At 41.2% G+C, this 20,066-nt stretch overlaps 1 protein-coding gene across 1 annotated transcript in view; it reads right to left on the bottom strand.

The window, feature by feature from the left end:
* Window positions 1-2,860: 2,860 nt before the first annotated feature.
* Window positions 2,861-20,066, bottom strand: part of slc6a1b (solute carrier family 6 member 1b) — a 35,522-nt gene continuing 18,316 nt past the window's right edge. The window contains exons 9-14 of the mRNA XM_014168363.2: window positions 19,341-19,453; window positions 18,154-18,285; window positions 13,068-13,170; window positions 12,642-12,742; window positions 10,068-10,235; window positions 2,861-5,577 (exon numbers count right to left, since the gene is read on the bottom strand). Of these exons, the coding sequence (XP_014023838.1) occupies window positions 5,455-5,577; window positions 10,068-10,235; window positions 12,642-12,742; window positions 13,068-13,170; window positions 18,154-18,285; window positions 19,341-19,453 (740 nt within the window). The 3' untranslated portion in view covers window positions 2,861-5,454. The remainder of the gene's footprint in view (window positions 5,578-10,067; window positions 10,236-12,641; window positions 12,743-13,067; window positions 13,171-18,153; window positions 18,286-19,340; window positions 19,454-20,066) is intronic.

Below are 20,066 nucleotides of genomic sequence, written 5' to 3'. Positions count from 1 at the left end.
CGAAGGCTGTGAATCACTGATTCATTCTACATTATAGTAACTAAGCCATGGCCACAGAGTTCATATGTGTATTTATGAATGTTTAACCACTTACACTACCGGTCAAAGGTTTTCGAACACCTACTCATTCAAGGTTTTTTTTTTTTATATTTCTTCCCAAACCAAATGGGATGGTGTATCGCAGCAGAATACTGTGCTAGCCATGCTGGTTAAGTGTACCTTGAATTCTAAATAAATCACAGACAGTGTCACGAGCAAAGCACCTCCGCACCATAACACTTCCTCCTCCATGCTTCACGGTGGGAAATACACGTGCGGAGATCATCCGTTCACCTCCTCTACGTCTCGCAAAGACACGGTGGTTGGAACCAAAAATCGCCAATTTGGACTCCAGACCAAAGACCATCGGTCTAATGTCCATTGCTCATGTTTCTTGGCTCAAGCAAGTCTCTTCTTCTTATTGGTGTCCTTTAGTAGTGGTTTCTTCGCAGCAATTTGACCATGAAGGCCTGATTCACACAGTCTCCTCTGAACATTGATGTGTCTGTTACTTGAACTTTGTGAAGCATTTATTTGTGAGGCTGGTAACTCTAATTAACCTATCCTCTGCAGCAGAAGTAACTCTGGATCTTCCTTTCCTGTGGCGGTCCTCATGAGAGCCAGTTTCATCATAGCACACGATGGTTTTTTCGACTGAAGTTGATGAAACTATCAAAGTTCTTGAAATGTTCCATATTGACTGACCTTCATGTCTTAAAGCAATGATGGACTGTTGTTTCTCTTTGCTTATTTGAGCTGTTCTTGACATAATATGGACTTGGTCTTTTACCAAATAGGGCTATCTTCTGTATACCACCCCTACCTTGTCACAACACAACTGATTGGCTCAAACGCATTAAGAAGGAAAGAAATTCCACAAATTAACTTTTAAGAAGGCACACCTGTTAATTGAAATGCATTCCAGGTGAAGCTGGTTGAGAGAATGCCAAGAGTGTGCAAAGTGGTCATCAAGGCAAAGGGAGACTACTTAGAAGAATCTCAAAAATAAAATATATTCTGATTTGTTCAGCACTTTTTTGGTTACTACATGATTCCATATGTGTTATTTCAAAGTTTTGATGTCATCACTATTATTATACTATTATTATGCATTCAGTTGTACAACTGACTAGGCATACCCCTTTCCCTGACCTGTTACAGTACATAATCTACATCCTGTGCTAACCTGTTACAGTACATCCTGTGCTAACCTGTTACAGTACATCCTGTGCTAACCTGTTACAGTACATAATCTACATCCTGCGCTAACCTGTTACAGTACATCCTGTGCTAACCTGTTACAGTACATCCTGTGCTAACCTGTTACAGTACATCCTGTGCTAACCTGTTACAGTACATCCTGTGCTAACCTGTTACAGTACATACAAAAATGGTGTTGCCTTTAACCATTAGCTTTGCTTATAACTTTTTTATTGAGGAAATGTGTAGTTGCTACAATTGTGACACGTGGTTGTCTCACCTAGCTATCTGGAGATGAATGTACTGACTATGACTGGTCCACCTAGCTATCTGGAGATGAATGTACTGACTGGTCCACCTAGCTATCTGTAGATGAATGTACTGACTATGACTGGTCCACCTAGCTATCTGGAGATGAATGTACTGACTATGACTGGTCCACCTAGCTATCTGGAGACGAATGTACTGACTATGACTGGTCCACCTAGCTATCTGAAGATGAATGTACTGACTATGACTGGTCCACCTAGCTATCTGGAGATGAATGTACTGACTATGACTGGTCCACCTAGCTATCTGGAGATGAATGTACTGACTATGACTGGTCCACCTAGCTATCTGGAGATGAATGTACTGACTATGACTGGTCCACCTAGCTATCTGGAGATGAATGTACTGACTATAACTGGTCCACCTAGCTATCTGGAGATGAATGTACTGACTATGACTGGTCCACCTAGCTGTCTGAAGATGAATGTACTGACTGTAAGTCGCTCTGGATATGCTAAATGCTAAATGACTAAAATGTAATGTTCTCAGGGAAACAATTGGAGAAAAGGCTTGTAAGGGAACAATGTAAAAACCTAGCATCTTAAAATGTCTAAATAAATTGTCCCCGTCCTCCCACCCAATTCCAGCCCTGGCTATGGTGCATTTGGATGGATGTTCTTTATTATTAATAATGAATTCATATCTTGTTATTAAGTCAAGGTTGCTCAAGTCTTGTAAGATCATTCAATAATAAGCAGGAGCTGTTTCAATGGTAATTTTGGACTATTAAGAAATTAGACGTGAAAGCAAGTCTACAAAAGTCGTGCCCTTGCTAAATTTAGTGCTCACTCAAAATGATTTAATGTTTACAAAAAAAATATTTCATTATTCAACGGATAGGTAATACGATGAGATTAACAATATATAAATCATATTCATTTATAATGTGTATTAAAAAGTCAGTATTCCATTCTTCACATCGTAGAAGAATCCCATTGTTCAGGCATTGTGATGAAACTAAAATCTGTCATTTAAAATACAAATGACGTGTTCCCAATAGGTGCACATTGTCTAATGGATCTCATTTTACAGTACACTGTGCTTTTAAGGTGAGCGATGCAGTTATTCTGTCAAGCGTTTACTATACTGTCCTCCGGTCTCAGTGTCATGCCATAAGCCCTTTACTGATTTATAAAATACTGTATCTACTTACTTTCTGTAAATCTATATCTAATAACATATTAAATCTGATTTAAATAAATTTGTTTGAAATATAAATATATATATATATATTTATATAAAAATATAAATATTTCCCCATAAAGAAAGTATACATGATAAAAAGCACACGTTATAATCTATAGTTCTTTATTTACTTCTGCAGATAACATATATGGCAATCATGCTTTTTCATATAACACCATCTAACGACATGTATTATATATTGTACATAGAATATTTTACATTAGGCCCATGAAACTGTTAGAAATATACAAAACAAGATTCTTTGACTAGACAGTGTATCTATTATTTTTTTTACATTTCAGAAAGATATATATAATATAAGATATAAGATATGTGCTTTAGTTTCTGAGATAATCCTTAATCCTATTATTGCAGAAAACAGCAAATAATATCCGATTTTTTTTCAACATTTAGACAAAAAAACCTCATATGGACATTCACAGTTACATGTATAACACAGTAGAGTTTTACAACATCATTTAAGACAGAAAACTGCAGTATAGTAACTTTATACAAAATTAATGGGAACCTTATTCATTGCACATTTTAGTTGTATAATCTTTGCGGAGACTAAAATGACTCATTTAAACCAGATCCTTGTCATTTGTAGCTGCCAAGGAAACAAACTAGTTTTATCCTTATAGAAATACAACTTTGATCATTTGTGGAATTACTATATAAATCGGTCTATATATGTATATGAATATATATATAGTACAGTCAAAAGTTTGGACACACCTACTCATTTCAGTTTTTTTTTCTTTATTTATTCTATTTTCTACATTGTAGAATAATAGTGAAGACATCAAAACTATGAAATAACACATATGGAATCATGTAGTAACCAAAAAAGTGTTAAAGAAATATATAAGTAGTCACCCTTTTGCCTTGGTATTCTCTCAACCAGTTTCCCACATATGCTGAGCATTTGTTGGCTTCTTTTCCTTCACTCTGCGGTCCAACTCCTCCCAAATCATCTCAATTTGGTTACTACATGATTCCATATGTGTTACTTCATAGTTTTGATGTCTTCACTATTATTATACAAAGTAGAAAATAGTAAAAATAAAGAAAAACCTTTGAATGAGTAGGTGTGTCTAAAGTTTTGATTGGTACTATATATATTTATTTATTGAAAAACAACTTGATAATTAATGTTTCCTTTTCAACAAGAAAAAAAAAAGGAAAAAAAAGTATAATTTCAGTAGTAATATTGGCCTATGGTTTCAGACCAGGTTAGATTGTGGTCCATTTAGGTTATGGTCCATCTATAACGCTTCTCTCTCAGAACCTGACATTGGAAACCTGCACAGTCAGACTAGGACTAGAATGATTGACTAACAACTGACGACTGGCTATCATCTCAGTAGTTTCGTCAGATAATTTGGTCACTTTTCACAACTGTTCCTGAGGTCTGGACTAATGTGGCAAACAAGTTTGACATTAAACAGTATCTCTGTGTTGTTAGAAGGAATTGACATGCAGTCACTGCTCAAATGCTGCTTCTGTGATAATAATGATTATAGTAACTGTGTTATCTGACGGGATGGGAAGGATATGTCTCTTGTCAATAGGTTGATAATCTTGTTGTTGTTGTTGTTTATTAACATGCGTATGATTTTGGTCCATCTCACTCTTACATAGAACACATCCTACAAATGATTCTTTAAAAAAAAAAGTTATTGTTCTTTAGAAAACAAAGATACAATTGTAACAGTCTCTGGTATGTAATGTTAATCTGCATTTTGTAATAGTCATACCGAATGGGATGATTTGAGATCCACACTGGCCTTTGTGCTTTTCAAAGGTTGTTCCGGAAAATAAGTAAGGGGTAAAATAGGGGTAAAAATGGCAGGGTCTTGGAAAGGAGTGGTAATATTATATACATAGAAATGGAGATTTGGCCTTTCAGTTTGCACTTTCCCATAATGGTCATTGCTTATAATTGGTCAATATTCAATTCCACTATGCATCTTTCGTTTTGCATTTATTTGACTACTTACTGTAACACATTCCATTCCTTTTTTCTGTATTTCTTTTAAATACAAACATATGAATTATAATCTATATATAACCTTTTTACAATAATTGTATTTTTAATAGATTAATTAAGTAAATATCTTAAATTAGCAAGGTAGTGTTGAATCATATTGGGCCTCCAAATTTAAATTATAATTCAAATTACAGTAATTTTCTAGGTAATAATTTCAGAAAGACTAAAATGTTTTGCATATGAAATAGAACCGTTGACAATAACCTAATGCGTGTCCTGTAACATAGCCTTCCTTCATTCTGATCTGGCTAGTTAATCTACTTTAACTTTCTTCTTTCTGTTTCACTTTTTTTTTTACAAACCAACAAAAATAAAATAAAATAAAAAAAATTAAAAGAAAACAAAATTGTAATCAGGTTGGTCACATGTTTCCCCTGGAGGTAGGTGATTAGATATCAGACATCAAAGTCATTTTTTTTGCATCTCAAATAGAACACTTTTCCCTATGTAGTGCACTACTTTTGACCAGGGCCCATATGGAATAGTACCTATATGAAACACTACCCATATTGGTCCTGGTCAAAAGTAGTGCACTACATAGGGAATTGTGTGCCATTTGAGACGAATCCCTTGGTTGCGTTTCACCTTGATTACGTTGTTTTCTGCAGAGAGTTTGCCTCGAGGCGTGGGTTTAGATGTAACAAGGTTTAGATGTAAGCCTCTTCGGTGGCTGGGGCCAGGTTCTCTGCTTCTGCTGCAGTCTGCTCAGGACCGTTCTCCTGGCGTTCTCCTTTCACCATCATCGGGGGCTGGATCATTATCCGCAGACGCTGCAATGTGCAAGAGAACGATACATTCAAAATACGCCCGCTGTGCTGACATCTTTAGGCTTTCACATTGTAGGCAGTAAGTTACAACGTTACCGTGCCATCTGCAGACGCTAAAAAAACCCCAGATATGTTTAAAAAAATATTCAGTATTCAGCTTGATGACATCTGTATCCCTTTCCTGCAGTCAAATTATCTAGTGGCCTCATGGGTGGAATGTTACTAATATTTTTCATAATTTAATAAGGAATAAACATTATTTTAAAAAAGACGCAAAACTTCCGGTGTTTCTATGTAAAACAGTTTTGTTAAATTTCAGTCTTCTGTGACGTATATAAAGTGTAATATTGGGATGCAAACTCAAAAATTGAATACATTTCAACTCTATATCTGACATAGTACAAGTATTTTTATTTTTTTTTTTAGGCACATAAACCATGTTTAGATTTGTTTAAGACTACCCAGAAACACTCTGTGTGACCCTGATTTAGCCCACTGCAGTAAATTAAGCTTTCACATTCCCGCCATCAAATATCTTGCTATTATGCTCTACATTGTATCATGCACTAGATAGCTAGTTGTCTCAGTATCTGCGAGAACCAACTTCCATCTGTTGCTTGGAACATACTAATCAAGGAACTGATTGCTACAATTTAGGCAATCAAGACTCAACTGACTGACACAAAGGGGCTGACAGCTGCTCATCTCGTTGCAAGTGATGACTGCAGCGTCTCCATCCTTGACAACAACCGAACCAACAATCAGCCTTTCACTGCAAGCTGCAGCTGAACAGCGATCACGTGACTGACCGGCCTCATATCTCCTCTCTATGACCTTTTTCAACTGAACATCTATGTCTATGTCTGTCTATGTCTCTGTTTATGTCTATGTCTATGTCTCCATGTCTATGTCTGTCCATGTCTGTCTATGTCTCTGTTTATGTCTATTTCTCTCTGTTTATGTCTATTTCTCTATGTCTATTTCTCTGTCTATTTCCCTATTTCTCCCTGTCTATTTCCCTTTCCCTATTTCCCTGAAATATGTCGATTTCTATGTCAATGTCTATTCCTATTTCTATAGCTATGTCTATTTCTATGGCTATTTCTATGTCTATTTCTCTATGTCTATTTCTCTATGTCTATTTCTATGTCTGTTTCTGTCTATTTCTATGTCTGTTTCTATGTCTTTTTCTCTATGTCTATTTCTATATATACTTATATGTCTATTTCTGTCTATTTCTATGTCAATGTCTATTTCTATGTCTATTTCTGTCTATTTCTATGTCAATGTCTATTTCGATGTCAATATCTATGTCTAATTCTGTCTATTTCTACAGTGCATTCGGAAAGTATTCAGACCCCTTGACTTTTTCCACATTTTATAATGTTTCAGCCTTATTCTAAATGGATTAAATCATATTTTCCCCCATCTGCACACTATACCTCATAATGACAAAGTGAAAACAGGTTTTTAGACATTTTTGTAAATGTATTAAAAATAAAAAACAGAAAGACCGTATTTACATAAGTATTCAGACCCTTTACTATGAGACTTGAAATTGAGCTCAGGTACATCCTGTTTCCACTGATCATCCTTGAGATGTTTCTACAACTTGATTGGAGTCCACCTGTGGTAAATTCAATTGATTGGACAGGATATGGAAAGGCCCACACCTGCCTATATAAGGTCCCACAGTTGTCAGTGCGTGTCAGATCAAAAACCAAGCCATAAGGTCGACGGAATTGTCCGTGACGCTCACCATCAAACCTGACAGAGCTTGAGAGGATCTGCAGAGAAGAATGGGAGAAACTCCCCCAAATCAGGTGTGCAAAGCCTGTAGCATCATACCCAAGAAGACTCGTGGCTGTAATCGCAGCCAAAGGTGCTTCAACAAATTACTGAGTAGAAGGTCTGATTACTTATGTAAATGTGATATTTCAAAAAAAAAAAAAATGCATGTTTAATACATAATAAACATTTTCAAAAACCTGTTTTTGCAATGTCATTATGGGGTATCTTTGGCAAGACCTGAGAACGTCTGTCTAGCAATGATCAACAACCAAGAATTTTGAAAAGAATAATGGGCAAATGTTGTACAATCTAGGTGTGGAAAGCTCTTTGACTTACCGAGAAAGACTCACATCGGTAATCTCTGTCAAAGGTGCTTCTTTAAATGATTGACTCAGGGGTGTGAATACTTTTGTAAATTAGATATTTCTGTATTTAATTTTCAATAAATGTGCTAACATTTCTAAACATGTTTTCCATTTCTCATTGTGGGGTATTGTGGGTAGATGGGTGTCACGTCCTGACCATAGTAAGCTGTTATTTTCTATGGTAGAGTAGGTCAGGGCGTGACAGGGGGGTTTTCTAGTTTAGTTTTTCTATGTTGTTATGTTCTAGTTTTGTATTTCTATGTTGGGTTGTTCTAGTATTGTATTTCTATGTTGGCTGTGTTTGGGATGATCTCCAATTAGAGGCAGCTGGTCATCGTTGTCTCTAATTGGAGGTCATATTTAAGTTGGGGTTTGTCCCACCTGGGTTTGGGTGGAGATTATCTTTGAGTCAGTATATGTTTCACCTCCGCGTCACGTTTTTTTTTTTTTTTTCATTCAGTTTATTTATGTATTGCATAGTTTCACAGTGTAAATAAAATGTGGAATGACACACACGCTGCACTTTGGTCCGCTTCTCCTTTCGACAACCGTGACAGATGGGTGATGGAAAAAAATAAGATATTTAATACATTTTGAATTCAAGCTGTAACACAACAAAATGTGGAATAAGTCAAGGGGTATGAATACTTTCTGAATGCATTGTATATGTCTGTCCAAGTCTAATGTCATGGTCAAGACATAACGCTCAAGCCATAATGGGCAACATTTGCTGTCCTCAAACTTTGCTTTTACTATGTCTGTGAGAAGGCGACGATTATTTATGCAGATTAGATAAAAACAGTAATCGCCAGCAGCAATATTCCAAACTTGTTTTGGATTAAGTGCCTTCCCATCTACTTAAAATACTACAAAATCCTACAGCTTGGGAAGCAAGCCCCCAAACTGTGCTGCAGGCCATTGGTCCTTCGAGCCGGATCTCTTTCTGAGACACATGATATGGTTATTTTGGGAAGCTTTTCGGATTTGTGTGGGCTGTGCTGTTTTGTGGACACAAAATAGCCATCCCGTGACTCTGAATATACTCTGAATATGAGCTCTTGTAACGCCAGGATAGTGGGTTCGATTCCCGGGATCACACATACGAAATACAAAAAAATGTATGCATGACAAAGTAGCTTTGGATAAAAGTGTCTCCTTTTTAAAATCTTACCTAATGACATAACTAACAGTTACATCACTTCCTGTTAAAGCTACTGGCTTTGAGTAAAGCCAGAGTTTCTATGTATGTGGATGACTCAACACTATACACGTCAGCTACTACAGAGACTGAAATGACTGCAATACTTAACAAAGAGGTGCAGTTAGTTTCAGAATGGTTGGCAAGAAATACATTTGTTCTAAATATTTCTAAAACTAAAAGCATTGAATTTGGGACTATTCATTCACTAAACCCTAAACCTCAACTAAATCTTGTAATGATTAATGTGGAAATTGAGCAAACTGAGGTGACTAAACTGCTTGGAGTAACCCTGGATTGTAAACTGTCATGGTTGAAACATATTGATGCAGTAGTAGCTAAGAACAGACTATGGGAGGCGCACAGTAATACATAGAGCCATAACTCCATCAAGTAACTCATGCAAGCAGTACAATCGGATTTATAAAAAAAACAGATAAAAATACACCTTATGGAACAGCGGGGACTGTGAAGAAACACAAACACAGGCAAAGACACATGCACTCTACACACACGCCAACGTGGATTTTGTATTGTAGATCTGTGGTAGTAGAGCAATGGCCTGAGCTGCTGCCTTGGCAGAAACTAATGGGGTTCCATAATAAACTCCAGGAAGAGTAGCTGCTGCCTTGGCAGGAACTAATGGGGTTCCATAATAAACCCCAGGAAGAGTAGCTGCTGCCTTGGCAGGAACTAATGGGGTTCCATAATAAACCCCAGGAAGAGTAGCTGCTGCATTGGCAGGAACTAATGCGGAGCCATAATAAACCCCAGGAAGAGTTGCTGCTGCCTTGGCAGGAACTAATGGGGATCCATAATAAACTCCAGGAAGAGTAGCTGCTGCCTTGGCAGGAACTAATGGGGATCCATAATAAACCCCAGGAAGAGTAGCTGCTGCCTTGGCAGGAACTAATGGGGATCCATAATAAACCCCAGGAAGAGTAGCTGCTGCCTTGGCAGGAACTAATGGGGAGCCATAATAAACCCCAGGAAGAGTAGCTGCTGCCTTGGCAGGAACTAATGGGGATCCATAATAAACTCCAGGAAGAGTAGCTGCTGCCTTGGCAGGAACTAATGGGGATCCATAATAAACCCCAGGAAGAGTAGCTGCTGAGGAAGAAAGAAGAAGATGTCCATACCTCTTTGTAATCCCCCTTGAGGTTGAGGAACATATAGATCATGTATCCAGGTATCAGGAGCATGGAGGACAACGCCATGCACCAGCCCACTCCCTGGCCCCAGGCGGGGAACACATAGTTGTTCATGGTGAGAGGAACCATCTGGACAGCACTGAACAGGAACACTCCCTGGAAGAGAAGACAAAAGAACAACCTGGTCACAAAACAATGGAAGCCTTAGTGCTTTATTGTTTTTTGTCCTCTATATTGTTTATGTATGTAATGCTGTATCCTCATACTTTTAATTATCTGCTAAATTCAAATCAATCAATCGACCTGGTTACATCCCAGAAACAACACCACCAAAATCGAGCTGTTATTTTCTATACGTCGGCAGGACAGAATGGCAGCGTCGTGTAAACTCAAGTGGGGTGGTGTGTGTGTCTCTCTGTTAACAACAGCTGGTGTACAATCTCTAATATTAAGGAAGTCTTGAAGTTCTCCTCGCCTGAGAATACCTCACACATAAGCTGTAGACCATACTATTTATGAAAAAGATAAAATATCTATAATATTCATAGCTGTCTATTTACCACCACAAACCGATGATGTCACTAAGACCGCACTCAACGAGCTGTATTTGGGCCATAAGCAAACAGGAAAATACTCATCGAGAGGCGGAGCTCCTAGTTGACCGTGATTTTAACGCAGGAAAACTGAAATCCGTTTTATCTCATTTCTACCAGGATGTCACCTGTGCAACTAGAGGCGAACAAAAAACTCTAGATCCCCTTTACTCCCCACACAGAGACGTTTACAAAGCTCTCCCTCCATTTTGGCAAATCGAACTATATCCTCCACGCACAGTACAGAAGTGTTCAGACGAAGCGGATGCTAGGCTATAGGACTGTTTCACTAACACAGACTGGAATGTGTTCCTGGATTTATCTGATAACATTGACGAGTTTTACCACATCAGTCACATGATTCATTAATAGGTGCATCGAAGACGTCATCCCCATATAGGTACATTTCCCAACCAGAAGCCATGGATTACAGGCAACATCCGCACTGAGCTAAAGGGTAGTGCTTCCTCTTTCAAGGAGTGGGACACTAATCCGGACGCTTATAAGAAGTCCTGCTACACCCTCCGAGGAACCATCAAACAGGAAAAGCTTCAATAAAGGACTAAGATCGAATCCTACTACACCAGCTCTGATGTTCGTCGGATGTGGCAGGGCTTTCAAACTATCACAGATTTAAAAGGGAAACTCAGCCTCAAGTTGCGCCGTGACATGAGCCTACCAGACGAGCTAAATGCCTTGTATCTTCGCTTTGAGGCAAGCAACACAGAACCATGCATGAGAGCATCAGCTGTTCTGGACGACTGTGAGATGATGCTCTCCATAGCCAGTTTTAACATTCACAAGACCGCAGAGCCAGACTGGTTACCAGCACGCATACTCAGAGCATGCGCTGACCAACTAGCAAGTGTCTTCACTGACATTTAAACCTCTCCCTGACCCAGTCTGTAAGACCTATATGTTTCAAGCAGACTACAATAGTCCCCGTTCCCAAGAACGCTAAGGTAACCTGTCTAAATTACTATCACCCCGTAGCACTCGCATCAGTAGCCATGAAGTGCTTTGAAAGGCTGGTCATGTCTCACATCAACACCATCCTCCCGGAGACCCTAGACTGACTCCAATTTGCATACCGCCCCAACAGATCCACAGATGACTCAATCTCTATTGCACTCCACACTGCCCTTTCACACCTGGACAAAAGGAACACCTATGTGAGAATGCTATTCATTGACTACAGCTCAGCGTTCCAACACCATAGTGCTAACAAAGCCCATCACTAAGCTAAGGACCCTGGGACTGAACACCTCCCTCTGCAACTGGATCCTGGACTTCCTGACGGGCTGCCCCCAGGTGCTGATTGATTTGTAGTGCTATGCTTTGAGAGGGTAGACAGAAGAAAGACAGAGATAGGGGAGGAGATATAGAGAGAAGGAGAGAGAAGGGGGAGGAAGGGAGAGAGGAAGATAGAGAAGGGGACGAAGGGGGAGAGAAGGGGAGAGGGGGAGGAAAGGAGAGAGAAGGAGAGAGAGGGAGAGAGAGAAAGAAGGTGAAAGAGGGGGGAAGAGAGAGAGAAGGAGAGAGGGGGGAGGAAGAGAGAGGAGAGAGGGGGAGGAAAAGAGAGAGAAGGAGAGAGAGGGGGAGGAAGGGAGAGAGAATGAGAGAGGGGGTGAGAAGGAGAGAGAGGGGGGGAGAAAGAGAGAGAAGGAGAGAGGGGGGAGGAAGGGAGAGAGACGGAGAGAGGGGGGGAAGAGAGAGAAGGAGAGAGAGGGGGGAGAAAGAGAGAAAGAAGGAGAGAGAGGGGGGAGGAAGAGAGAGAGAATGAGAGAGAGGGGGAGGAAGGGAGAGAGAATGAGAGAGGGGGGAGAAAGAGAGAGAGGGAGAGAGAGGGGGGAGGAAGAGAGAGAAGGAGAGAGAGGGAGGAAGGGTGAGAGAAGGAGAGAGGGGGGAGAAAGAGAGGAAGAGAGAGAGGGGGGAGGAAGGGAGAGAGGAAGAGAGAGAGAGTACTTACAGCCACAATAAGAGGAGTAAACACGACCCAACAGAGCTTCCACCACAGGCAGGGCTTGTGGCCAATCATCTCCTCAATGTTGGCAAGGAACTTATCGGCACCTGCAACATATAAGACATTATAGGTCAAAGGTCCTATGATGGAAGACAAGAAGCTGCACTCACTGGAAGCAGTCTTTAGATATGGAATTTGGTAGCAGTATCAGAAGCCCAGCACCCAAACCTTTTACCCAAAGTCTATTACATTGAGCAGACCCCAATACTTATACACACAGAATATTGAGTTGCGCTGGACAATTCTTTATGTATCCTTTACACATCAGTCTGTAGACATTGTCATCAGTGTCAGGTTAGTGAAGTCACCGTAGCTTTAACAGGAAGTGATGCAACTGACTCGCACAAACAGGAAGCGATGTCACTGACTTACCGTAGAACCAGGATATGGAGACGCACTCGAAGAAGACCAGGAAGAGCAGGCACATTCCGCTGGCCGAATAGTAGTCAAACAGCTTGAACACATATAGCCCACCCTATTGGAAGAGACAGGAGAGGAGAGGAGAGGAGAGGAGAGGAGAGGAGAGGAGAGGAGAGGAGAGGAGAGGAGAGGAGAGGAGAGGAGAGGAGAGGAGAGGAGAGGAGAGGAGAGGAGAGGAGAGGAGAGGGGAGGAGAGGAGAGGAGAGGAGTGTTAGAGACTCAATAATTTGTTTCCTCATTTATATACAACCCTTAGTTTTCATCATTTGGGCGTACATAGAGCGGTGGCATAGAACTGGTGGCACAGAACTGGTGGTGGCATAGAACTGGTGGTGGCATTTAACTGGTGGTGGCATAGAACTGGTGGGGCATAGAACTGGTGGTGGCATAGAACTGGTGGTGGCATAGAACTGGTGGCATAGAACTGGTGGTGGCATAGAACTGGTGGTGGCATTTAACTGGTGGTGGCATAGAACTGGTGGTGGCATTTAACTGGTGGTGGCATAGAACTGGTGGTGGCATTTAACTGGTGGTGGCATTTAACTGGTGGTGGCATTTAACTGGTGGTGGCATTTAACTGGTGGTGGCATAGAACTGGTGGTGGCATTTAACTGGTGGTGGCATAGAACTGGTGGTGGCATTTAACTGGTGGTGGCATTTAACTGGTGGTGGCATTGAACTGGTGGTGGCATAGAACTGGTGGTGGCATTTAACTGGTGGTGGCATTTAACTGGTGGTGGCATAGAACTGGTGGTGGCATAGAACTGGTGGTGGCATTTAACTGGTGGTGGCATTGAACTGGTGGTGGCATTTAACTGGTGGTGGCATTTAACTGGTGGTGGCATAGAACTGGTGGTGGCATTTAACTGGTGGTGGCATGGAAATGGTGGTGGCATAGAACTGGTGGTGGCATAGAACTGGTGGTGGCATGGAACTGGTGGCATTGAACTGGTGGTGGCATGGAACTGGTGGCATTGAACTGGTGGTGGCATGGAACTGGTGGTGCATAGAACTGGTGGTGGCATGGAACTGGTGGTGGCATAGAACTGGTGGTGGCATAGAACTGGTGGTGGCATTTAACTGGTGGTGGCATTGAACTGGTGGTGGCATAGAACTGGTGGTGGCATTGAACTGGTGGTGGCATAGAACTGGTGGTGGCATAGAACTGGTGGTGGCATAGAACTGGTGGCATAGAACTGGTGGTGGCATAGAACTGGTGGTGGCATTTAACTGGTGGCATTACTGGTGGCATTGAACTGGTGGTGGCATGGAACTGGTGGCATAGAACTGGTGGTGGCATAGAACTGGTGGTGGCATAGAACTGGTGGTGGCATAGAACTGGTGGTGGCATAGAACTGGTGGCATAGAACTGGTGGTGGCATAGAACTGGTGGTGGCATAGAACTGGTGGTGGCATGGAACTGGTGGTGGCATGGAACTGGTGGCATAGAACTGGTGGTGGCATGGAACTGGTGGCATAGAACTGGTGGTGGCATTTAACTGGTGGTGGCATTTAACTGGTGGTGGCATAGAACTGGTGGTGGCATGGAACTGGTGGTGGCATTTAACTGGTGGTGGCATTTAACTGGTGGTGGCATTTAACTGGTGGTGGCATAGAACTGGTGGTGGCATTTAACTGGTGGTGGCATGGAACTGGTGGTGGCATAGAACTGGTGGTGGCATAGAACTGGTGGTGGCATTTAACTGGTGGTGGCATTTAACTGGTGGTGGCATAGAACTGGTGGTGGCATAGAACTGGTGGTGGCATGGAACTGGTGGTGGCATAGAACTGGTGGTGGCATTTAACTGGTGGTGGCATGGAACTGGTGGCATAGAACTGGTGGTGGCATAGAACTGGTGGTGGCATAGAACTGGTGGTGGCATAGAACTGGTGGCATAGAACTGGTGGTGGCATAGAACTGGTGGTGGCATTGAACTGGTGGTGGCATAGAACTGGTGGTGGCATGGAACTGGTGGTGGCATAGAACTGGTGGTGGCATTTAACTGGTGGTGGCATGGAACTGGTGGCATAGAACTGGTGGTGGCATAGAACTGGTGGTGGCATAGAACTGGTGGTGGCATGGAAATGGTGGCATTGAACTGGTGGTGGCATAGAACTGGTGGCATTGAACTGGTGGTGGCATAGAACTGGTGGTGGCATTTAACTGGTGGTGGCATTTAACTGGTGGCATTTAACTGGTGGCATTTAACTGGTGGCATTTAACTGGTGGTGGCATTTAACTGGTGGTGGCATTTAACTGGTGGTGGCATAGAACTGGTGGTGGCATAGAACTGGTGGTGGCATAGAACTGGTGGTGGCATAGAACTGGTGGTGGCATAGAACTGGTGGTGGCATTTAACTGGTGGTGGCATAGAACTGGTGGTGGCATTTAACTGGTGGTGGCATAGAACTGGTGGTGGCATTTAACTGGTGGTGGCATTTAACTGGTGGTGGCATAGAACTGGTGGTGGCATAGAACTGGTGGTGGCATAGAACTGGTGGTGGCATTTAACTGGTGGTGGCATTTAACTGGTGGTGGCATAGAACTGGTGGTGGCATTTAACTGGTGGTGGCATAGAACTGGTGGTGGCATAGAACTGGTGGTGGCATAGAACTGGTGGTGGCATTTAACTGGTGGTGGCATAGAACTGGTGGTGGCATAGAACTGGTGGTGGCATAGAACTGGTGGTGGCATTTAACTGGTGGTGGCATTTAACTGGTGGTGGCATAGAACTGGTGGTGGCATAGAACTGGTGGTGGCATTGAACTGGTGGTGGCATAGAACTGGTGGCATGGAACTGGTGGTGGCATAGAACTGGTGGCATAGAACTGGTGGCATTGAACTGGTGGCATTGAACTGGTGGTGGCATAGAACTGGTGGCATAGAACTGGTGGCATAGAACTGGTGGTGGCATATAGCTGGTGGCATAGAACTGGTGGCATTGAACTGGTGGCATTGAACTGGTGGTGGCATATAGCTGATGGCAAAGAACTGGTGGAGGCATAGAACTGATGGCATAGAACTGGTCATAAGCACAACACCGAAGGATGGGAAGTTCAGGGCTCTGGAGACCAGCTCTAGGTCAGGGTGGACGGTGTTGGGACCCGCTGCACCAGACTGGTACTGCAGAGCTGAACAACTCATTATGCCTATTGTTTCAATCCATGAAGAATGTAGATATGAATCTCCAGTGACAGACGATGATAATGCTGTGAATAGCGGTGCAGTGGGTAGGGTAGTGTTCCATACAAGCAGGGTTACTAGAGGGGGTACTTGGGAGCGTTCAGTGATCGTGTCAGTGGCCACGGTACATCAGTGAGTAGACGACGGTTTAAGAGGACAGTTATGGACCTTAAGAGTTTGGGATGTGGAGCTTGAGAAGACATCATCGTTTCCCTTGCTTGATCCTGTGAAAGAGCCCAGGGGGGAGGGAAGGAGGAGCTCGTGGAACGAGTTAGAATGAAGAAGTGGTAGCCTGATCAGATACAAGATCAGCTACAAGAACAGTTACAGGAAGAACTTGTAAAGTAATATTATAGTACTGATTGAAAATGAACATGGATTTAATGATTATATATTAATTATGTTATGCTGACCCGTCATAAAGGCTACGCAGAAAATATAGACTACCCAGAAAATATAGACTACCCAGAAAATAAAGACTACCCAGAAAATATAGACTACCCAGAAAATATAGACTACCCAGAAAATATAGACTACCCAGAAAATATAGACTACCCAGAAAATATAGACTACCCAGAAAATATAGACTACCCAGAAAATATAGACTACCCAGAAAATAAAGACTACCCAGAAAATAAACCAAATTCCAAATGTTCCTTATTTTAAATAATTGAAGAGAATTGGGATTGAAATGGCAGTGTATTTCCTGAATTGGGATTGAAATGGCAGTGTATTTCCTGAATTGGGATTGAAATGGCAGTGTATTTCCTGAATTGGGATTGAAATGGCAGTGTATTTCCTGAATTGGGATTGAAATGGCAGTGTATTTCCTGAATTGGGATTGAAATGGCAGTGTATTTCCTGAATTGGGATTGAAATGGCAGTGTATTTCCTGAATTGGGATTGAAATGGCAGTGTATTTCCTGAATTGACTGGAACTGAGATGGAATTGAGCCCTGCCCTGCTAGTGATAACAGATCGATAGACGTATTAGTATAAAGAAGATAAAGTATAAGTACAACTGTCTAACTGATAGATAAAGTACATCTATCTAACTGACAGTTTAAAAAGACAGATAAAGTATGAGTACATCTATCTAACTGACAGATTATCTGTCTGTTTATCTGTCAGTTAAATGTACTTATACTTTATCTGTCTGTTAGATAGATGTACTTATACTTTATCTGTCAGTTAGATAGATGTACTTATACTTTATCTGTCTGTTTAAGTATCAGTGCATCTATCTAACTGACAAATAAAGTATAAGTACATCTATCTAACTGACAGATAAAGTATAAGTACATCTATCTAACTGACAGATAAAGTATAAGTACATCTATCTAACTGACAGATAAAGTATAAGTACATCTATCTAACTGACAGATAAACAGACAGATAAAGTTAACTACACCTCCATTACATCACAATACAAGTCACCATGAAAGAGCAGTTCCCCCCCCTAAACAATACAGCATGAAGACTAATCTCAGCTGGCATTATCTGGCATGGGACATTTAGAGTGACGTCATTTTCTGGTTGAAATTGAGTTTTCTGGCTGAAGCAATGTCGAGATTACAACCAGATAAAGACGTCTTTTCATGACGACATCAAGGCGTCTGAGAAAGACAGCTTTGGTTGTTATCTGGTTGAAGCCTGACGTCTTTTCAACCAGTTTGCCCACTGAGAGGGTGTCAGTGAGACCCAGTGGTGTCAGACCATGTTCTCTATTGTAATGTAGTGTTGTTTTGTATATCATCCTGCCTATGCCTATGCGTGTGTGTGTGTGTGTGTGTGTGTGTGTGTGTGTGTGTGTGTGTGTGTGTGCGTGCGTGTGTGTGTGTGTGTGCACTGTACCTGTGTGATGTTGGACAGGCCGATGATATAAGAGACCAGGCAGACGGCAGCGATGAAGAGTTCTCTTCTTCCTCTCAGAGCCCTGGGGAACTCATCCACCAGCGCAGTAATGAAGCCCTCCACCGTGCAGAACTACACAGAAGATAACAAATTAGATAACCCAGCAAACCGGGAACATTCCAAGAACATTAGCTAAGATTCCCATTACGTTTTAGTTATGGTTTCATCTAACATTAAGATGGGTAACATCCCAAAACCATTCAAAGAACTTTTTCGATAACAATCTGAATCTGAAATAGATTTTTGTCCGATTTTTCTTTTGTAATTAAATATCATTAGAATGTTCTCCTAACATTTACTAAAACCGTTGTGCACAACATCTGTAACAACCACCACAGAACATTCCACAAACGTTCTCATTAGGTTTCCAGGTAATGTAATAAAACAAACAGACAAAATGTGTTCTGGGAACGTTCTTTCAACATCAGGTGAATGTTTTATACAAACATGGTATAATCATTACCACAACCGAAACCGTTTTTGTGATATGATACCATTTGACGCAACGTAACAAAATGTTGCGGGAACTTTCACAGAAACAACTTTGGTTTGCTGGGAATACTATACCTCCACAGTACACTACTATACAACACATTATATAATACTATACCTCCACAGTACACTACTATACAACAAACACTATATTAGATGGATAATACTACTGCATATCCATGGTCCAACACAACACAACAACACAGCAACACAACACAGGACAACACAGGAAAACAACACAACACAGGACAACACAACAACACAACACAGGACAACACAGGACAACACAACAACGTAACACAGGACAACAACACAACACAGGACAACACAACAACACAACGCAGGACAACACAACAACACAACAAAGGACAACACAACAACAACACAGGACAACACAACAACACAGGACAACACAACAACACAACACAGGACAACACAACAACACAACAACACAACAACACAGGACAACACAACAACACAACAACACAACACAGGACAACACAACAACACAACAACACAGGACAACACAACAACACAGGACAACACAACAACACAACAACACAACACAGGACAACACAACAACACAACAACACAACACAACAAACACAAAGTCCAAATGGCTGTTGTTCCCTCACCTGACTGTCGATTCCCAGCATCAGCAGCATGGAGAAGAAGAGGATCGCCCAGAGAGGAGAGATAGGCAGCTGGGTTACTGCTTCGGGGTAGGCCAAGAACGCCAAGCCAGGACCTGCAACACAACACAGACAGGCAGTTAGAGACAGGATTATGTCTCCCGGTCCTGTTAAAATACACATACAGGATCGTGATTTAAAACTTATTTGATGGCCCATAGGTATAGGCAATGTATTTATTTATATAGCATATGCTGAGTTTACACAGGCAGCACAATTTTGATATATTTTGTTGTTGTCACTAATTGATCTTTTGACCAATCAGATCAGTTCTTTGGCCAATAATTTGGCAAAAGATCAGAATTGGGCTGCCTGTGCAAACGCAGCCATACTAAATCACAGGTAAACCTATATGGAAGCACACTGTATCTGGTTCCATAGGTATGGTGGAGAGGATATCCTACCGTCCCTCTATGATTTTTCTCATATTTTTTGCTCAGTAGGCTAATGCTGGACATTATATATTATATATTTATATATTTAGTTTAATATTGGTTCAGTAGGCTAATGCTGGACATTATATATTTAGTTTAATATTAGTTCAGTAGGCTAATGCTGGACATTATATATTATATATTTATATATTTAGTTTAATATTATTTCAGTAGGCTAATGCTGGACATTATATATTTAGTTTAATATTAGTTCAGTAGGCTAATGCTGGACATT

Source organism: Salmo salar, chromosome ssa22 (assembly GCF_905237065.1).
Source record: "Salmo salar chromosome ssa22, Ssal_v3.1, whole genome shotgun sequence".
NCBI lineage: Eukaryota > Metazoa > Chordata > Actinopteri > Salmoniformes > Salmonidae > Salmo > Salmo salar.
Note: the sequence above shows the minus strand (reverse complement) of the source record. Positions and strands in the feature narration are given on the sequence as shown.